Source organism: Sarcophilus harrisii, chromosome 6 (assembly GCF_902635505.1).
Source record: "Sarcophilus harrisii chromosome 6, mSarHar1.11, whole genome shotgun sequence".
NCBI lineage: Eukaryota > Metazoa > Chordata > Mammalia > Dasyuromorphia > Dasyuridae > Sarcophilus > Sarcophilus harrisii.
In genome coordinates, this window is record NC_045431.1 from 178,828,200 (window position 1) to 178,846,638 (window position 18,439).

The following is an 18,439-nucleotide window of genomic DNA, read 5'->3' on the forward strand; positions in this document are numbered from 1 at the left end:
TTTTTTAAACCGATAGGGCTGTAAAACTGAAAAAGTTTTAAGATCTCACTACCCTAGGTAAGGCAGAACCAGTAGAAAATGAAGCTCAATGTCCAAAAAATTTAAGAACAAAACTACTGGGGAAAGACTCTTCACTGGACAATTAAGTGTTGGAAAAAGAAACAGAAAAAACTTAGAGACCAACTTCTCACATAATACATTACAATAAGTTCCAAATTAATGACCTTATTATTAAAAAGTCATCTAATTTTTAAAGGGAGGAGAGTCTGTTACTCACATTCTTTTATCCTTATGTTTTTGTGAATGAATAGAATTATCCACTGCTGTTTAAACTATCTAACCTCCTTCCCCTTCTTCTTGCTTTCCCCCATCCCTTTTCCCATCTTCCCCAACTCACCATGATTTGAAGACCAGAAGATCCAATCACAGGGAACAGCTGATTGTAAAACAACAGAGACCAACTCTTCCTCCTTCCCTTCTCCCCTAGGAAATATCACCTAGTACTCCTTCCCCATCAGCAACTTATTTTTCATTGTATAAAGATGAAGGGTAAGAAAGTAAATAAGCCCAAGCTAGAAAGAACAGGGAAGAATTTATTGAGTTGGAGAATACCATGCTCAGATCTGGGCTTTGAGAAAATCACTTTGGCAGCTGAGTAAAAGAAAATTGCAAGGGAAAATTTATGAAGTAAAGAGACCAAGTGCAACAGTCCAAGAGAGGAGTGATGAGCATTTGGCCCAGAACAATAGCCTCATAAGTAAATGTAAGAGTAAAATGAGACAATGTAGACATGTGAAATGACATGGTTAGGTTACCAAACGGCTATGCAGATGGAGAGAAAGAAAATTAGGGGCTGAAGAAGATGTTTCATGCCAAGAAGGCTGGAAGAGCAGTAGTGCCTCTACAGAAATAAGGAAGTGAAGATGGAAGGGTTCCAAGGAAATCTAAAAAGCTTTGCTTTGGAGATGCTGAGATTGAGATTCCTAGGAGACATTCAACTACATCACAGAAACCTAGACAGTCTATCAGTGCCATTCCAGGAAAGTGAATCACTTCCATTTGAGTTGTTTCACAGGGAGGTCAGAAAAAGTGGTACCAGGACACTCTCAAGATCTCTCTTAGGAACTTTGGAATCGATTATAACACACTGGGGATACTGGCAAAGGACTGCCCAGCATGGTGTGCCCACATCAAAGAAGGTGCTGTGCTCCGTAAACAAAGCAGAATCTCAGCAGTGCAAAAGAAATGTGAGATGTGCAAATTTACAGACATCTCAGCTCCACATGTCCATGTGGACTATTTGTACCTGATCTCTATAGCCTTCTGAATTCACACTGGTCGGATGAGCCACGGATGAACGCGCTGTAACTCGATCTTAATAAAGTGATGTCACTTTGGTCCTCTTTGGGAATGAAGGACAATAACCAATTTGGTTAGAAATGTCTCAAAGGCAATTAGTGATACAGGAAAAAAAGTCCAAGAGAAAGTTTAGGGCTGGATGGAAGAGTCATTTGGATAAAGGTGAGTAAACCAACAGAAAAGGATGAGAAGACTTGGGAGATGGGATATATTAGATATAGTCAGGGCTTTCTATAAATCATTGGTAATCTGTTCCTATGCAAATCAGTTTCAGAGACTGTGTAGAGTCTTAAGAGACCACATTGGACTTGGATTTCAGAAGACTGGATTCAAATCTTACCATAAGACACTTACTAGTTTATGTGAGCCTAAACAAATCTTTACTTCTTCTCTCTGGGGCTCAGTTTCTTTATCTGTAAAATGAGATGATTTCTGTCTCTGGCCTCCAAGATCCCTCTCAATTCTAATCTGAGATCCTGTGATCACTCTATGAGATGAGTTTTCTCATCAGCAATTTGAAGTGGGCAAGATCAGTGGCACTAAGTTCAGTGTGGCAGCAGTTTTGAGTGGAGCCCAAACTAGATGAAAATGCACCCAGAAAATGTTTAACAAAAACAAAATACAACAAAGACAATGCTAATTTGTTGTTTTTTTAAGTCAAAGTGTATTGCCAAATTTAGTGTTTCTATTTAAGCTTAATACCCCCAACTATATGACCTTCAATTCATTTCAATAAATACTTACTAAGCACCAACTATGTAACCATATAAGACTATAAGACTTTGATCCTTGCTTGGAGTCAGATTCAAAGTTTGGATGATAGGGTCCTGGTCCTCAAAGCACTCAACACCAAATAGAGTGATTGATTCTCCCAGATACTCAATACCAAAACTACCCAGGTTCCAGATCTCTGATATATACCTTACCGCATATCTGAATGATCTCATCATCCTACCTGGCCCTGAGGAACACAAAGGGTCATTATCTATGACCACCCTTACCACCCCCAATTCTACAACTCTCATCTCAAATGTTGGCAGAATGTACTACAGAGAAGATGAAGCCATAATCTTTCCTGTCCATCCAGGTCTCCAGAGTATACCTTGGATGTACTTCCCATCTACTCCTTTAAGGACTCAAGTTCTAATTGCCCATTAGAACTAAAAAAGATGTCAGAGATCACATAATCTTAAGAAGCACATCCCCTTTACAGGCATGGGAACAGTCTGGGTAAGTGGGTACTGGCCTCCGACTTCCATGAGAGCATGTTTTCTCAATCATTCATTCAACAAACACAGGTACCACCTGTGGGCTGGGCATTGTGGTTAGGTAAAAATGAGCAAGTTTCTCCAGCCAAAAGTTTCTGCTCTTTTGGGGAGGAGAGCAATGCAGGTAAATGAATACAAAAATATGGCAAGGAATGTCCAAGAAAAGGTGGGAAAGAAGGGACTAAGGGAGGAACTTGAACCAAACTATAAAAGCAGCTCAAGATTCCATCAAGAAGAAGCCCAGAGAAGACACTAGACACAGAGATAGAAGAAAAAAGGTCCCTATGGGAAACAATGGGTTGGCCCATTTGGGTGGAACACGGAGCATCTGAGGCAAAGAAATATCCAGGGAGCCCAGAATGACAGAGCAGAGTCAGAATGGGCGGAGCTTTCCACACTAAGGGGAGGAATTTGTATTTTCTCCTACAGTCAAGTGGGAATCAAAGAAACTTTATTAATGGGTGGGTGATAAACCTGGAATTAGCTTCCAAAGGGGAAATCTCATTGGGTGCCAGCTGAAGGAAGGGAAAAGGGAAATGCAAATTCCAAAGTACCTTATGAACATACACAGCAGGCTCAATGATTAGGGACAAAACCTCTTAGTGCTAGTCACTGCAGCATTGCCTTTATGGAAAACTACAAAAGCCTTTATTTATATAATTCATAAAATATTTCTTTTGTCACTGTATTCAACACATTAGAAAAGGGCTAAATGTCCTCATTACTGTCAAATATATAAAATACAAACTGCAGTGATTCTTCTTTTAAAAAGGCAGTTACACATATGTATAATCTACATCAAATTGCTTGTCTTCTCAGTAAAGGAAGTAGGGAAGGAAGAAGAAAGAGAATCTGGAATTCCAAGTTTTAAAAATGGAAGTTAAAAACTATTTTTACATGTAACTAAGGAAAACTAAAATACTAAATAAATGAAAAAAAATTAAGGCAATTAAAATATGTAGACCTAAAAAAAAATAAAATAAAGGGTAAATGAAACCTGGTGAAGTTTTCTCAAAAAATCTATGAGAAGGAGTAGATCAGACCTTAGGCCTAAGTCATGTGATCCCTATTCCCAGAGGTCTGCAGGGACAGAAGGTCTGACCTTAGGTCTAGGTTACAGGAAGTTACATTATGTCAAGGCCTAGAAGTCTCTGGGGCAAGAAAAGTCAAAACCTAAATCTAAGCTAAATCTAACCTTTAGGAACTACAAGACATGACATGACTCACAGGAAGTAGACAACATTGGTGACCATTGGTCAATAAGGATTACTTCCTTTTTAGTCCATCCAATGAAAAGACTTGATCTTTACTATTTAATCAGCTTTACTATTTCTGGCTTGCCAGGTCAAGCACCTGTTGGGAGATGAGATGCCTCCTGGGTGTGCTTGGGCCTCTCCCTGCAGGGACTAAATAAATGCTTTCTTTTTGTATCTAAAAATGTCTCTGATTAATTTGGGTAAGGGGGGAGGGGGTCTAGCACCAGTCCCACCCAAGGGGATTCCTATTTTTCAAGTTATAACTTTAAATTTCATTGATGTGATGAAGAAAACAACCTCTGAGACTTTTCAAAAGGTAATTGCTATTTTGAAGCAATTAAAGGGAATAGAAACTCTGCATCTACATTTACAAAAAAAAATTTTTTTTATTGAGGCAATTGGGGTTAAGTGACTTGCCCAGGGTCACACAGCTAGTAAGAAAAAAAAATTAAAAACCCATATTCTATTGCTTATATATTGGGGGGAGGGGAGATTATTTGTTATTCAAATTAAGTCAGTGAGGCAAAATCCAAATCCAAATAGCCTGTTTTTTTTTTTTTTTAAACCTTTAAGTTGTCAGAGTATACAAAAGAAGGGCCAATTAAGCAAAGAAAGCTCTGAGAACTATTCTACCCCTGTCACAACAGGAAAATCAGTGCTGGACCCAAGAGAATGAGACCCCAGCATTTTATATATGACTAGGAGAAGTCCTGAAGTTCATGCACAATGGTGTGCTGACCCTTTTCAGTATATGTGTGCACATGCACACAACCCCCACCTCTCCCATCATAGTTCAGCCACATCTACTTGGTAAAAAACAAACAATGGAGACACTTGCTCTTCACACTTTGGCTCGGCTGAAATATTTGGGTGGTCCTCTGTACCAACATCTCTCTGCCTTCTAAACTATTAAAATGCTTTCATTAATATAATTTGTACACATTTCTGATCTCTTCCATTCCATCCAATAGCCCCAAAAGGCTCAGTCAATTTGTCAGCAGGGGGAGGCCCACTGAGACTGCATCATGTGCACATCACTACAAAGAGACTTACAAAGGGGCCCATTCAAATTCCTAAGGGTATTCATGAGCAGCAGTTCCCTCTTTTTCAGACACCCAGAGCAAGCTGGGTCCCTCCCCCACTCAGTTCCATCCACACCTCTTTACCCAGGAGCCCTAACATTTTCAGCCAGTAAATGGGGAGCACAAAAATAGAGAATGAGAAAGGGGTAAAAACATTCAAAAAGTCTTCCTTCCCCAAATAAGCCTCCCCAACATATGAATATATCTGTCAGACTGTCAAAAACAATCACCTCTTATTCCCATGACTTCAGAGAATGAAGAGCTCTGCTCCAGGTGAAGTGACTCTCCCTCTTAGGTATACCCCACTCCTAACTCTCCCGTTTTACTTTGGAGAGGAGCCAAAACTCCAGAATAATCTTAGCTGTAGCAAAACCACTGCAGCTCATTCCTCTGAATGGAACATTTCAAGAAGTGAGTCTATTGAAGAAAGATTCAGAGTTGAATTTTAAGACAGAGCTTGGGTCAGGGCATGCAGAGATCCCCATCAAGTCCCCAATTCCCTAAAATCAAGAAAAGGAACTGAACCTGAGGCTAGTCAGGGTAAATTTGGGTACTTACTGAACCCCTGACCACAGCTATAGTAACATACCATTACTTAAAAATGTCGGGAAATTAAGGCTTTTCCCAGATCAAAACAACAAGATTTGGCTGGAGACCAGCAAATACAATAAAGACAGGCATGTGGATCATGTAAAGAGAGGACAAGGACTTTTCTTCCATAGGTTATCTGTTGTCTAGGCTCAAAATCATTTAAAATTGGGGTGAGGAAGAGAAGCAGACTTTAGGTAAGGACCTCCAGACTAAACAAGGTCTTGGACCATGGAGCAGACCTATGAGTCCAAGAGAGCAGAATTCATCTGGAGTCACTCTACTTGGCTTTTGATAACTTGTTGTGGCAGGTATAAGCAGAAGCACAGTCTACATCAGAGCTAGTCTAGTGCTAGCTTCTACACTCTGGCTAACTAAAAGCCCAGCAAGGTAGGAATCCTACTTTGAGTCAGGAGACCACTGCAGAAATGATACACAGGAGGTACCAGCAGCCCCTTCACGCAGATTCTCACTGATGCAAATGATCATGTCACAAGGAGCCTCAAAAGATTATCGGCCACAGTGATGAAGTTTTAGGCAACGAACTGAAACCCACAGATTAAGAGGGCTGAGTTGTCCACACATCTGTTCCTTGAATTAAGGAACATGGAAGAAGAAAAAGTGCTCTGGGAAATGAACATCTAGCTAAGGAAATGGTATTTGAGAATCCAAATTGGATTTGGATTCACTAATCATTAAAGACAGGGCTGACAAATTTGTGGCCTGAGAAGAAGCCCACCCAACAATGGCTGGTAAGAAAGGATTTGGCAGATGTCCTGTCAAAAACTAATAAAAAATGTTCTACACTCAAAAAAGAAGAGGGGGTGTGTGCCAACAAATGAACAGAAATGCATCAAGATCTGACTTTGCGCCAGGAACTGCATTAAGCCCCAGGAATAAACAGTCCCTTCTCCCAAAGAGCTAAGAGGGGAAGACAGCACACACAGGTGGGGAGGCCAAGAAAAAAGAAGGTGCAGGGAATCTCAGGCACAGTCTTTGTCCCTGGGCACAAGCTGCTGCCACTCCTTAATCTCATACCTGAATAGAAGGGCAATCCAATCATGGGAGCTGATGAGCTCAGCCCAAGTGAAGTAGTAAAGACAGCCCAAAGAAGAGGGCCTAGGGCAGGGACTTGTGGAACACGCACGGTCAGAAGACTTGACCAGGAAGAGATGCCTGAGGAGGAATGGTCAGAGAGGTAGGAGAAGAATAAGAGGGAAGAGACTCTAAGGAAAGAGAGAGTGTTCAGCGGTGTCATAGATTGCAGATGTCAAGGAGAACAAGGACAAAGAGGCCGGAGATTGGGTAATTAAGAGACCGCTGACAAATCTGGAGGGAGCACATAAGGAGATCAGGAGCAAGGCTGCAGAGAGTTCAGAAGAAAGTGAAAGGAGAGGAATGGGAGACTCCTGCAGCAGACAGACATCTCCAGAATAGCTAAGAATGGGGGAAGAGATTCAGCACAATGGCTAGGGAGAATGCACAGATGGAGGATGTGGAAGACATGGAGGTATTTCTATAGACCACAGCAGACAGGGACAGAGAGAAGGTAAAAGCAATCTGCTGGAGAAGCAGGGGTGGAAAGGGGTCATTTGTGCAAGTAAAGGGGTTGACTCTAGCAAAGAGAAAGGCCAGCCACCTCTTCAGATGAGATCAGTGAAGATGGAGAGAGTGGCTAAAGATATCAAAGTGACATGGCATAAATCTGGGGAGCCCCCAGTCAGCCCCTTCACTCAGCAGCCGGTGGGGAGGAGCAGTGGCAATGGCCAAAGCTAGGGCTTGGCAGACCAAGAGCTTCACTAGGATAGGGGCAAAGAGGACACAGGAAAAGATATAAGGATAGACCTGAACTGCCAGGGCACACCTGAGTGCACGGGCAAGCAGAGCTGGAGTGAGGAAGATCTGATTCATGTCTGGCCTCAGACTCTCACTAGCTATGGGAGCCTGGGCAAATCACCACCTCTGTTTGCCGCAGGTTCCTCAAATGGGGTTCACAATGGCCCCTTTCTCCCAGGGGTGTTGTGGGTATCAAATGAGTGCTCGGTAGAGAGCCCAGCCCGAAGCAGGTACTGTACAAATGTTAGCTAGCGTCATTGTTAATCACAGAAGGCCAAAACCACTCTTGCAAAGGCTGAGGCATCCCCCTCAAACCGGGACGACAAACTCCTTCACGACTGAGCCTCTGAGGCTCAGAACAGCAAAGAAACCTCCCCAGTCATGGCACCGAGAATAGCTTCTCCTTCCTAGAGAGGAAATCAGACCAGCCATTACAAAATGGTGCCCCCCCAACACAGTTATCTACTCTGCAGCAGATCCCTTTCTGGATAAACCTTCATTTCCATGCTGGGGTCAAGAGTTTGTATAACCTCATGAGAAAATGGGCAGCAGAGTCCTTCAGGATCTGCATCTCCTCTTGGGCTCAGTGACCACAGCCACCGCCTCTATAACATTAGACCATCATCAATCAAACCAGGATGCTGAGGGGAGGGAGAATGGACAGATGAACATTTTTAAATAATAGATGTAGAACTAATATTTTTCTATAGGCTAAATACAAATTAAATCTGTGAATCATTGGACAGGAACTTACCACTTGTCCATTCTGAGGGTTCTTATGAGCATATGGAGGTCCACGGATATGATTCCACATTTGTCCAGATGTCATAGCAAAGACCACACACTGAAAAATAGAATATATTCAAATGATCGAAATGCAAAGAATATAAAAGACAAATGCTAATTCAATTCAATTAGTTTATCCAGCAAACTAAGTTTGCTTAGAGAAGGCTGGCCCTTCTCTTTGCCAGAATCAACCCCTAAATTTCAAGATTTAAGATACTACTTATTAAAGACAACCACAATTCTTTTACTTTTTACCTTTCAAACCAGCTATAAGATCATGTGGACTAAACTGACTTGACAGCATGACCATGTGAAAGAGTGTCTCCATTCCTAGTAGAATGTCAGTCACATGAGAGGATAGGGATCATTTTATTTATGTCTCTGCAATTACAGAGTTGAGAAAAGGGTCTTCTCAGGGTATATAAGAAACACGAAATTAGTGTTTTTTCCCCTAAAAAAAAGAATTTTAGATCTAAAAATCTGTCAAGAGTAGGAATTGACAGACTTAAGTCAGGTTTTCTATTTATGAATTCTCTGCCAAAGATAGATCTAGTGGTCCAAGTAAATAACATTAAATGAGTACCAACCTACATTCTACTTGACTTGTGATGAATAAAATACAAATTAGAGGATACATGCCCTTGGAGAATGTACAGTTTAACAGCAAAAGAATGGACATTAAGTAACAATATTAAGGTTAATTTATAGCCCCATCTCTGGAACTACCATCATTGTCATTGACCAAGCTAAAGAGAAGCATGTGGGATGATGGGATATTTGTCTGTTTTATAGGATGCTATGACCAGAATAATTATGACAGCGGCCAACTTTCTGCACACTTGGCTGGACTGATTATGCTAGATTACATTTGGGACTGTCCAGGGCTGCTCATGATTGCCATCTGCTCACTGCCACAAAAACTCATTATTGGGATAACAGTATTCCCCCAATAGGACTGCAAGGCTTCCCTTCAAAGCACCCCATGATCTCACTATAATTAAAATGATAACTGATTCCAAAACAATGAGAAGGTGAATAATGGTCCTGAGCATCCTCAGCATAGTGCTAACACAGACATTCCCACAAAGGATGGCCCAAGATCCATCATGGAGAGCAGATATGAGCTGTAAAGGACAGCTACATAGGCCAGAAGGCAACGAACAGACAGGCCTGACAATCCTTAAAGAATAAGAGTCGAATCTCCATGAGTAGATCCTGAGTCTGGAACTGAGAAGGGAAATGGGCAAAAGCCACTAGAGAGGCTACAAGGCAATGCATGATTAAGGGGCAATGGCTCTGAAGGTTAAGGAAGGAAAGGTGATGATAGCCAGGTTTTCTTTCATTAGAGACACTGAAGGATAGTGGAGGGGGAGGGAGAGTAGAAGGAGAAGAGAAGGAAAGGGAGGGTTGACTTAAGTAGAAAGGGATGAGGAGAACATCTGGAAAAAAAGATAGGAGATGGAACATAGCAGTTTAGCTGAAGCAAAAGGGATCAAATGTCTATATTCTCACTGATACTAGCTCTAATAAATATCCAACATACTTGCTACCTTCTGCTGTCCCTAAAGGAAGAGATCTTCATTATTTCCAGAGTACACCAGTGAAAGCTTCAGATTGATGCATACTGCAACCACAAATCAAAACCCTGATCTTATAAAATCTACCACAAAAATCCAAGCTGGAAGCATCAAGAAGACACAAACCAAGGAATAACACAGAAAAAAGCACATACAAAGCAAAGGTCAATAAAGCCTCACATCCTAGAAGTTCACTTCTAGATTCATCTCACAAAACCAGTTACTGGCAAGCCAGGCAGCTTCTAAAACAAAGAAACTGACCAAGAGAACAAGGAAGTGGTATAATTGAGGGTTTTGTGAACAGAGAAATTATCTGCAATTACTGTCAAATATCAAATTTATCTTCATTACCCAAGGAACCAAACTTTTCCCAATCTACAAACTCACTTTTAAAAAGAAAGTTATGAGTCCCTTGAAGAAAGACATTTAGTCTCTCCAGTGCCAGGTAGTTCAGTAGTGAAACATGAGCAAAGATGGGAAGTCCTGGAAACACTTATTTTACAATTCCTAGCTGATATTTTTTAAAATGGAACTTTTTGTCTAGCTCTATGTATGTACATTTCTTATTAGTCTATTTTTAAGGCTTTATAGAAAAGAGATAGTTTCAATCTTGTCCCATTATTTTTGCCTTTGAATATTGTTTTCTAACTTCACTATGCTTTTCTAACTTGTATTCTATCTTCCATGACCATGTTGAAGAACCAGCCACAGCTGGCATCTTCTCTATCTTTCAGTGTGTTACCTCCAAAAGTCACAGTCTTGTCACAGGGTCCAAATATAATCTCTAAAACCCTAGAATACATATGCTCTAATTAAATGATCCAGATGATTAGACGCCATTGATTTAGATGTTCCTTCCAACAACATCTATCACAATCCAATCATGCTCACTAAATAATAATCATACTATAATCAATATGAATTATGATAACAGTAGCAATAATATTAGAGAACTTACTTATATGCCTGATACTGTACTCTTCTGAAAATCACAACCCTGAGGGGTAGATGCTTTATTATCCCTGTTTTACAGAGGCAGACAGTGATTCAGTGACTTTAGCAAGATAGTAAATGTCTGGGGTTGCATTTAAACTCAGATTTTTCTGACTCCAGCTAGTACTCTGTCCACTGTGCTATTCACTTCCATGCTCTCCCCAAAGTTAGGGGAAGGGGAAGTTTTCCATTCCTTAGGGAAAGAGGAAGTTTCATATAATATAACCATCCTCCTCCCCTGTTTAACCCTGGGCCCAACCTGTCATCATTTGCACTTTCCCAGATAAATACGAGCTCATTATCTCAATGTGGATTACAGATAATCTTTATCCACTCAGCCTCTATGGTGTGGCTAGTTGAACTTTTTACAATCCTAGATCTTTTCCACGGACTCTACAAACTTCTGGAGCTAAAGCCAACTTCAATATTACCATCTATATACAAGAATATATGGAAAGCCTCACTCTCCAACCAATACTCTGCAATGGACTAAAATATGACTCCTGAGAAGGAACCAGAGGCTTCACCAGACTCTCAAAGGAGAGGAGGACACAGATAATCCCTGTTTTGGAATAGTCGAAGTGGCAGCAAGTCAACATTTCTGTCCAGTTCTCCCACACCCCCTGCAATAACCCACAAAATGAACCACACCAAACTCTAGTAAAACTAAGTAAGAGTCTCAGGAGTTGTTTTTCCAGTACATGGAAGCTTGGGAAGAAAAGACAGATCTGTGGACACTGAAGAGGAAACTATGAGAGCAACACAATGAGGAGCACTGTAGCTTCAAGGAAAAGTGCAGACCTGAGACTGAACAACAAGGAAAGAAGCATGAGGGCAAAAGAAGATTCCATGGGACCTCTGAGCCAAACTTGGGAGTGGGAACAGGTGCCATCCAACAGTTTTTACCTTACCCAGTTCCCAGTCACCAGATCCAGGACAGAGACAAGATTTAATATCTCTAACATCCATTACCAGAGGTCATAGGTTCCAGGGTAGGGTAGAGAAATCACAATTGCATGTGAGAGGTCCTAACTATGCATGGAGCAGGGAAAAAAGTCCAAGAGCAGATGAGGTTCAAGAGTAGAGCAAAGATTCAATTCCAGTCTTAAGTTCTATATATGTCTGCAAAAAAAAATTAACCAGGGAAGGAAACAAAGATCAATGGGAGCTGGCAATTCAGTCTCTCTGAGTCGGAAAAACCTTCCAGAGAGCTAATAGTGACTAAGTCCAGCTGCAGTCTCAAAAGCAGCCAAGGAAACAGACCTGAACCAGGTCAGGAACTTGAAGAACACAGACCAAGACCTCAACTGATCTGTAAAAGTAGCTGAAGCCAAGGCATCCCTCTTCAGAGGCCAGCTGAGTCCAACATTAACAAAGTCCAAAGTCAGTAAGTGGGTTGTTAACATAAGCAACAGAAAAAGAACCCCAAAACAAAGAGCTATTCTGAGAACAAGGAAGAACAAGACATAAACTCAGAATAAGACAATGACCTGAAGATCTCTCTCTCTACAAGCAAAGTCATAAAGAAACATGCAGTCATAAAAGCCCAACAAGAAGTCTTAGAAAAAATTTTAAAAGAGCCAAAAAAAAAAAAAAAAAAAAGCATCAGAGGAAGACATGGGAAAAGAAATGAGAGCTATGCAAGAACGTTATAAAAACAGAATTGACAAATTGCTAAAGAAGGCATAAAATTTTACTAAAACAAAACAAAACAAAAATTGCTTAAAAGCCAGAACTGGACAAGTGGAAGGTATAACTCCATGAGACAAGAGCTCTGCAAACAGCTATTAGACAAAAGAAGAAAACCTTTTCCAAAGCCTGGAGGAGATTTATTGGTCCTACCTGAGCTCCCCTACACTGAGAAACCAAGCTTACAATTGGCAGGACAAAGACTGGCCAATAAGGCACTCTATGCAGAAAATTTCCAGAAAGCTTCTGTCCATGAAAATATTCTAAAACACAAAATAAGGTACAGGGATCACCTGGAGCCAGGCTATTTTTATCATCGAGAGCTATAAGGCCCACTTTTAAGTTATAAAACCAAAAATTATCTTTAGACAAATGAAGTATAATGACTTCTAATTCCTCTGCAAGAAAAGAGATTAAAAAGATACATCAAAGGGTCCCTCACCATCAACAACATGATAGAAATTACATAACAAAAGCATTAAAAATTCAGTCTTGAAATTCAATTTGCCTTGCTTCTCAAGGCTGACAAAAACAGGGGATTGTCTGTTTCTACCCAACCTTTCTAAAGAATAAGATGTAAGTATTTTTCAAGAATTACAATGGACCATAAAGCTATGATATTGTTCACAGGAGACAACAAGGCCTAGAAAAACACAGAACGTGATATGCCATGGAAAAAATACACAGATCTTGAAATATTTTTCTCTAATGGCATAAGGATTTATGTTTTGCTTTTATTTAACAGTTAAAATTTCCATCATTTCCTAAGTTCTTATCACACTAACAGTACTCTATTTTCTTACTCTGGCATATTCCTTTGGTATTTATCAAAGTTATATATATATATATATATATATATATATATATATATATATATATATATATTAGATGGAAATGCACAAATATTCTAATTTTCAAATTATAATTCATCTAAGAGTTATTTAGGTGCTGACTAAAAACCTACGGCTATGAGAGTGGGAGTACAATTTCCCCAGAGTTTATAGTATAATACATGGTGAATAACTATCAATAAACATACTACTTCATATAACAGCCACACAGAGTAAGAATCAGGGGCAGGATATAAATTCAGACTCTCTGATTCCTACTTCTTCTTACTGCCTCCTACCACTTTTATCTTTTTTTTAAAACCATCTCTGGGCTTTTTGCCTCTAACATTTCAAGGTAGGAATTGTTGGGCACAAGACATGGTAAACACCAATTAGTGACCACTCATTATTACCAATTACATACTCAAAACATACTCATCACAGAAGGACCCTGAAGTAGCCATTAGTAGATATAGCAGGACCGATGACTAGGTATGGCAAATACCAGAAGTAGTCACAGTTAAAAGGAAATGACCATAATAAACATCTAGGATGTACAATTGAAACAACTCAGCCTTGAATGATCTAAACAAGAAACTAATCATGAGAAGTGATTAAGAATACAGAAATGACATCACCATGGGATAACATTAAGACTTTTAACTTATGAAAACCTATTGTCACAAATATGATCTAAAGATCACAGAAAGAACAAATAGTTGATTGCCCTGCCAAGCAGAGAGAATAATAGCTTGTCTGTAAAATTTTTTGTAACGGAGTAATGGAGTATTATGAGCCCTTGAAAAGTGGAGAGACACTCCTCCCCCTCTCCTCCCAGATTCCCATTCTTTATCTCCTCAAAAAAGAGCTACAAATTTTGTTGTACATTCTTGAGGATGCTTTACTTAGGATTCATCCTTCCTTTAATCTACCAATTCCCTAATTACCTCGCTCCCTTTCCCTCTTTTTTCCCTATTTTTCCTATTTTCCCTATGCTTCTTTTCATTCCTGTGTCTGACCTCCAAAGTTCCTTTGCAACAATGTGCTTTTCATCAGAACCGCTTGGAAGTCCTATATTTCATTAAAGGACCATAGCATTATGTTCTCAGTTTTGGTGGTTACGTTAAGAGTCCCTCCACATAAGATTTCTGTGACTCAGATTATGACATATACACATACACACAAATGATCATCCAATCTATCCCATGGGCAACTTTGTCCATCAGTAAATACATCTGGACTAGAAAGCAGATGGACAGGTTAGGCACTTTTAATGACCCCAAGCTTTTCCCATAGACAAAAGGACATCTTTCTAATACCAACATTTAACTTTCTACAGTTGTATAACTGAAAGACTGAAAATGAACAATAACTAATGGATAAGAGAAAGAGACTAGAGAGAGTGTCAGTAAGCTACCACATAGAATCAGTGAGAATCTCAAAAGAAAACAGGAGAAAAAGGTAGGAGGAAAATGTCTATTGGCATAAGAATGAGTAGGGATGAGAGGTGAAAAGCCAGGCATTCTTTGGTATGGTTATGTGGTCAATAGTTAAGTGTAGGAGGTCATCAGCATGTAGGTGAGCCTTGCAGCAGGCTTAGAGAAAGAGTCCCATGGGTTGAGTAGGCAGGGATCCAGGTGGACAAGATCACAGGTGCATCTGAGTACTTATTCTCCTAATTAACTGTTTGGGGGGAGAGAGAGAGAGAGCTTTTAAACTCTTTTTTGACTAAGCTGATTCCTTTAGGGTTTTTTTTTTCTTTTTTCTCAAAGTTGTCATAGCAGGTCTTCCCAAAACGATTCAGTTAAGAATAGTGGAAAGTGGAGTCCACCCTCAAGGATTCTTATTATCTTCAATTAGACATTTTTAAAGTTAAATGACATTTTCGTAATCTTATACCACCTTTTGTTCTGGTTTCTAAGTGGATATTATATTTTTTCCAAACTTTTTTTTTTTAATGCATCTGTTGAGATGCTAACAGTTTTGTTAAAAATGCAATTTATTTTCATTATTTTCCTAATACTGAGCCATATTCACATTCTGTGTACAAATCTTAAATGAACCTAATATATATATTTTATAGATGAGGAAACTAAGATCTGCCAAGGCTCAAACAACCTATAACTAACCAATATTTGAGCCCAAGTATACCTGACTGTAATTCCAACAAACTTTTTAAAATACTAGATTATTTCTATTAATGAAATTACTCTTATACTGACCTGCATTTCTTTTTCTGGCATATCACTACCAAGTTTGGATATTAAGTCTTTATTTGACTATTTCCATGGTCCTGAAAACAATTTATGTAATATTTATGAATATTTGAATGAATTTATCTGTGACTACATATTATCCAGGTTGTCTTTTTCCCAAGGTATCTATGTTATTAATGACCTGTTTAATTACTCATTCTGAAAATTATTTGCATAGATTATATGATTCATATCTATTCAATTTAGGTATTTAATTTTTCTGTAAATATTCGACTTTTTTTCAAGATTCTCATTCTCTTGGCATATAAATCTTTAACATGTCTCCATGATAAGCATTTTTCCTCCCCACCCCATTTAAGCTTCATTTTGGGGGCTGTCTTCCCATATTAGGTTGTAAACTCCTTGGCTGTATTATTTTTTCTATATTTATCTGCCCAGAATTTTGCAAAGTACTAAGGCACATGGTGGGCTCCTCAGGAGGGAAGGAAGGAGGGAGGGAAAGAGGAAGTAAAAAAAAGGAGGGAGGAAGAAAGGAAGGAAGGAAGTTTTTGTTTCTGTCACCTTGTCTCATTCTCATTTCTGAAGTTTTTTAAATTTAACTTTTTCTTCTGTTCTTTTTTTGAAAATTAAATTTGCTAGAGGTTTATCAATTATATTGTTCTCTTCCAAAGTACAGATTATTTTATTAAGTTATTTTTTTCCCTATATTGCTAATATTCCTCATTTGGGTGATTTGTGCTTTCTTTGGTATATGAATTTGTGCATTTTTAATTTAATTGCAAACTTAATTCATAAATGCCACTGAATCCACAAATTTCTAATTGCTCCTGAATATTTTCTCAGATTTCTTTAATTTGGGCTTTATATTTCTATTAATTTTTAATTTTTTAAAAATCTTAATTTTGATGCATATTAGTTTCTAATGAGCAAGTTATTTTTAGTCATAATTTATATCTATATCTTTGAAATCACATTCCTCTTATTTATTTTTTATTGAAGTATGATATATAAACAGAATGCTTAAAATTTCTGCCTTTTTAAAGAGTTTCTATGTCCTTTATGGACATTTTTATGTGGATATGATTTTTGTGAACATGTATTTACTGAAATATATACAGTCCAAATGTAGATATAGATGTCTCTTAATACAGCTACCAAATCTAAATATTTCAAAAGCCAAAGGATTTTCAAGACTGCTTATTTCAGAGAATCAAACTTATGACAAAATAACTTTTTATTATGGGGCACATTTTCCAGTAAGAGTAAGTTAAAATTGAAGCACTGTTTATTTTCAAAATTAAAACTATTTATTATTTTACATTTATGAATGCCACAAAATGTATGTCAAAGTCTAAGAAAAACACGAACCATTTGGATATTACTGTGAGCAAAGTGACTCTTTCGAACAGAATCAAGATTGAGCTGTACCTCTGGGGGTGCTGAATTACTAAGCTAGACCCAAGTACCCAAAAGAACAGTCACCAGAAGCACCAACCAGAAAGCAAGAAATGGGGTCCCTGTGGTCAGGAAGTGCTGAGTTCAAATCTGACCTCAAAGGGTGGGCAAGCCACTTCACCTCTGTCTGCTTCAGTTTCCTCAACTATAAAATGAGTATCATATACAATCCCTATCTCACATGATTATTGCAAAGATCAAATGAAGTTATATTTATAAAAAAGCTCCAAACACAGTAATTGTATGCTTATTACATATAAATGCTTATTCCCTTCTTTCCCTTTCCTAAAGGGAAAGGCTCCATATAAGGTAGGTTCTAGGTTTTTTCAGTTATTTGCACAGCGCCATTACAGAAAGACATTAAGCAGCATAGAAGGCCAGAAGCTCTACTGGGACAGGATTATGAGGGTGGATGTCCTAGCAGGGAAGCCCTGCTTAAGGCTCTCCATGATCAGATTCTCCCTTGGGGAGGCGCTTAGTGCCTACTAGTCCTGATCTGCTGATGTGTACTGACGTGAGTGTGCACGCACACACACATACACACACACACACACATGCACACACATGTTCACTTACCAGGGAAGCCATGGCCCAGCCTGTCTTGTTATAAATGAACTCCAAGTTGTTTCTTCTCAAGTAGAGCAACCCTCCAACAAGAGAGATCAGCAGGGCCAAGGCAATGGTGCCCGAGTAATTGGGGGGGCGGAAAACGCGAATCTGAAAAGGAGAGGGACACAGAGCACTCATCAGTGGTCCATGAAGAGATTTCCCAATGCACTGCCGATACCCTCCCTCCCCAGGAAGCTCTCTTCCCCACATCTACATCCCCAGAAACTTACATGAACATCTGTCCGGTCAGCAATCCACTTGGCGAGCTGCTCTGCAGCAAACCCAATTCTTTGTAGGTCAAAAGTGTCAGCACGCTTGGGTTTCCCCTTTGGAGGGAAATGCATGAAAGTCGGTGCTGAATTCATGTTGAGCTGCAAAAGAGGGAAGCTCCATCAGCAGACATCAAGCCTTTCAGCCTGCCTACAGCTTATCAACCTAAGGGAGGGAAGCATTAGGGCCTTGCTGGGGGAGGACTCAGGAAGCAGGTGCTTCACTTACTAAACCCACCATTATCCCTAGGCTCTGTCTTTGCTGATAAGCAGCATTGTGGCCCAGTGACTGCCTTTGTATATACCCCAAGAATTCAGCCTAGTACCTACAACTGACTTGAGTGGTTATGGCCAACTTAATAGAGCTGAAAGGGTACATCATCGCAGGTATGTTCTGTGAAGTGCCACCCCTTGGGATATGAAACATAAAGACTTCGAAGCTAGCATTAAACTGTGGCACATAAGGCAAAACTAATGAATTAAATTGTATGGCCAACAGCTGGAAATCCTTGATCAAAAAACTGGGCTTTAAAGGCAATCACACACCTGTCTGGGAGACAGGTCAGTGCCTGGACAATGAGAATAAAAAGATCCAAAAAACCCAGTCTCAGCCTATAGGTGACCAG

The 18,439-nt window shown here is 39.5% G+C and overlaps 1 protein-coding gene across 4 annotated transcripts in view; it reads right to left on the reverse strand.

The window, feature by feature from the left end:
* Window positions 1–18,439, reverse strand: part of TUSC3 (tumor suppressor candidate 3) — a 75,468-nt gene that overhangs the window by 33,279 nt on the left and 23,750 nt on the right. For 3 of the 4 annotated variants that reach the window (XM_031943146.1, XM_003772812.4, XM_023505662.2), the window contains exons 4-6: window positions 17,775–17,915; window positions 17,512–17,652; window positions 8,144–8,233 (exon numbers count right to left, since the gene is read on the reverse strand). In XM_031943146.1, coding sequence (XP_031799006.1) covers window positions 8,144–8,233; window positions 17,512–17,652; window positions 17,775–17,915 — 372 coding nt within the window. Of the gene's footprint in view, window positions 1–2,390; window positions 2,472–5,916; window positions 5,920–8,143; window positions 8,234–17,511; window positions 17,653–17,774; window positions 17,916–18,439 lie in introns of those variants that run through there. The other variant, XM_031943147.1, reaches the window with a different exon arrangement.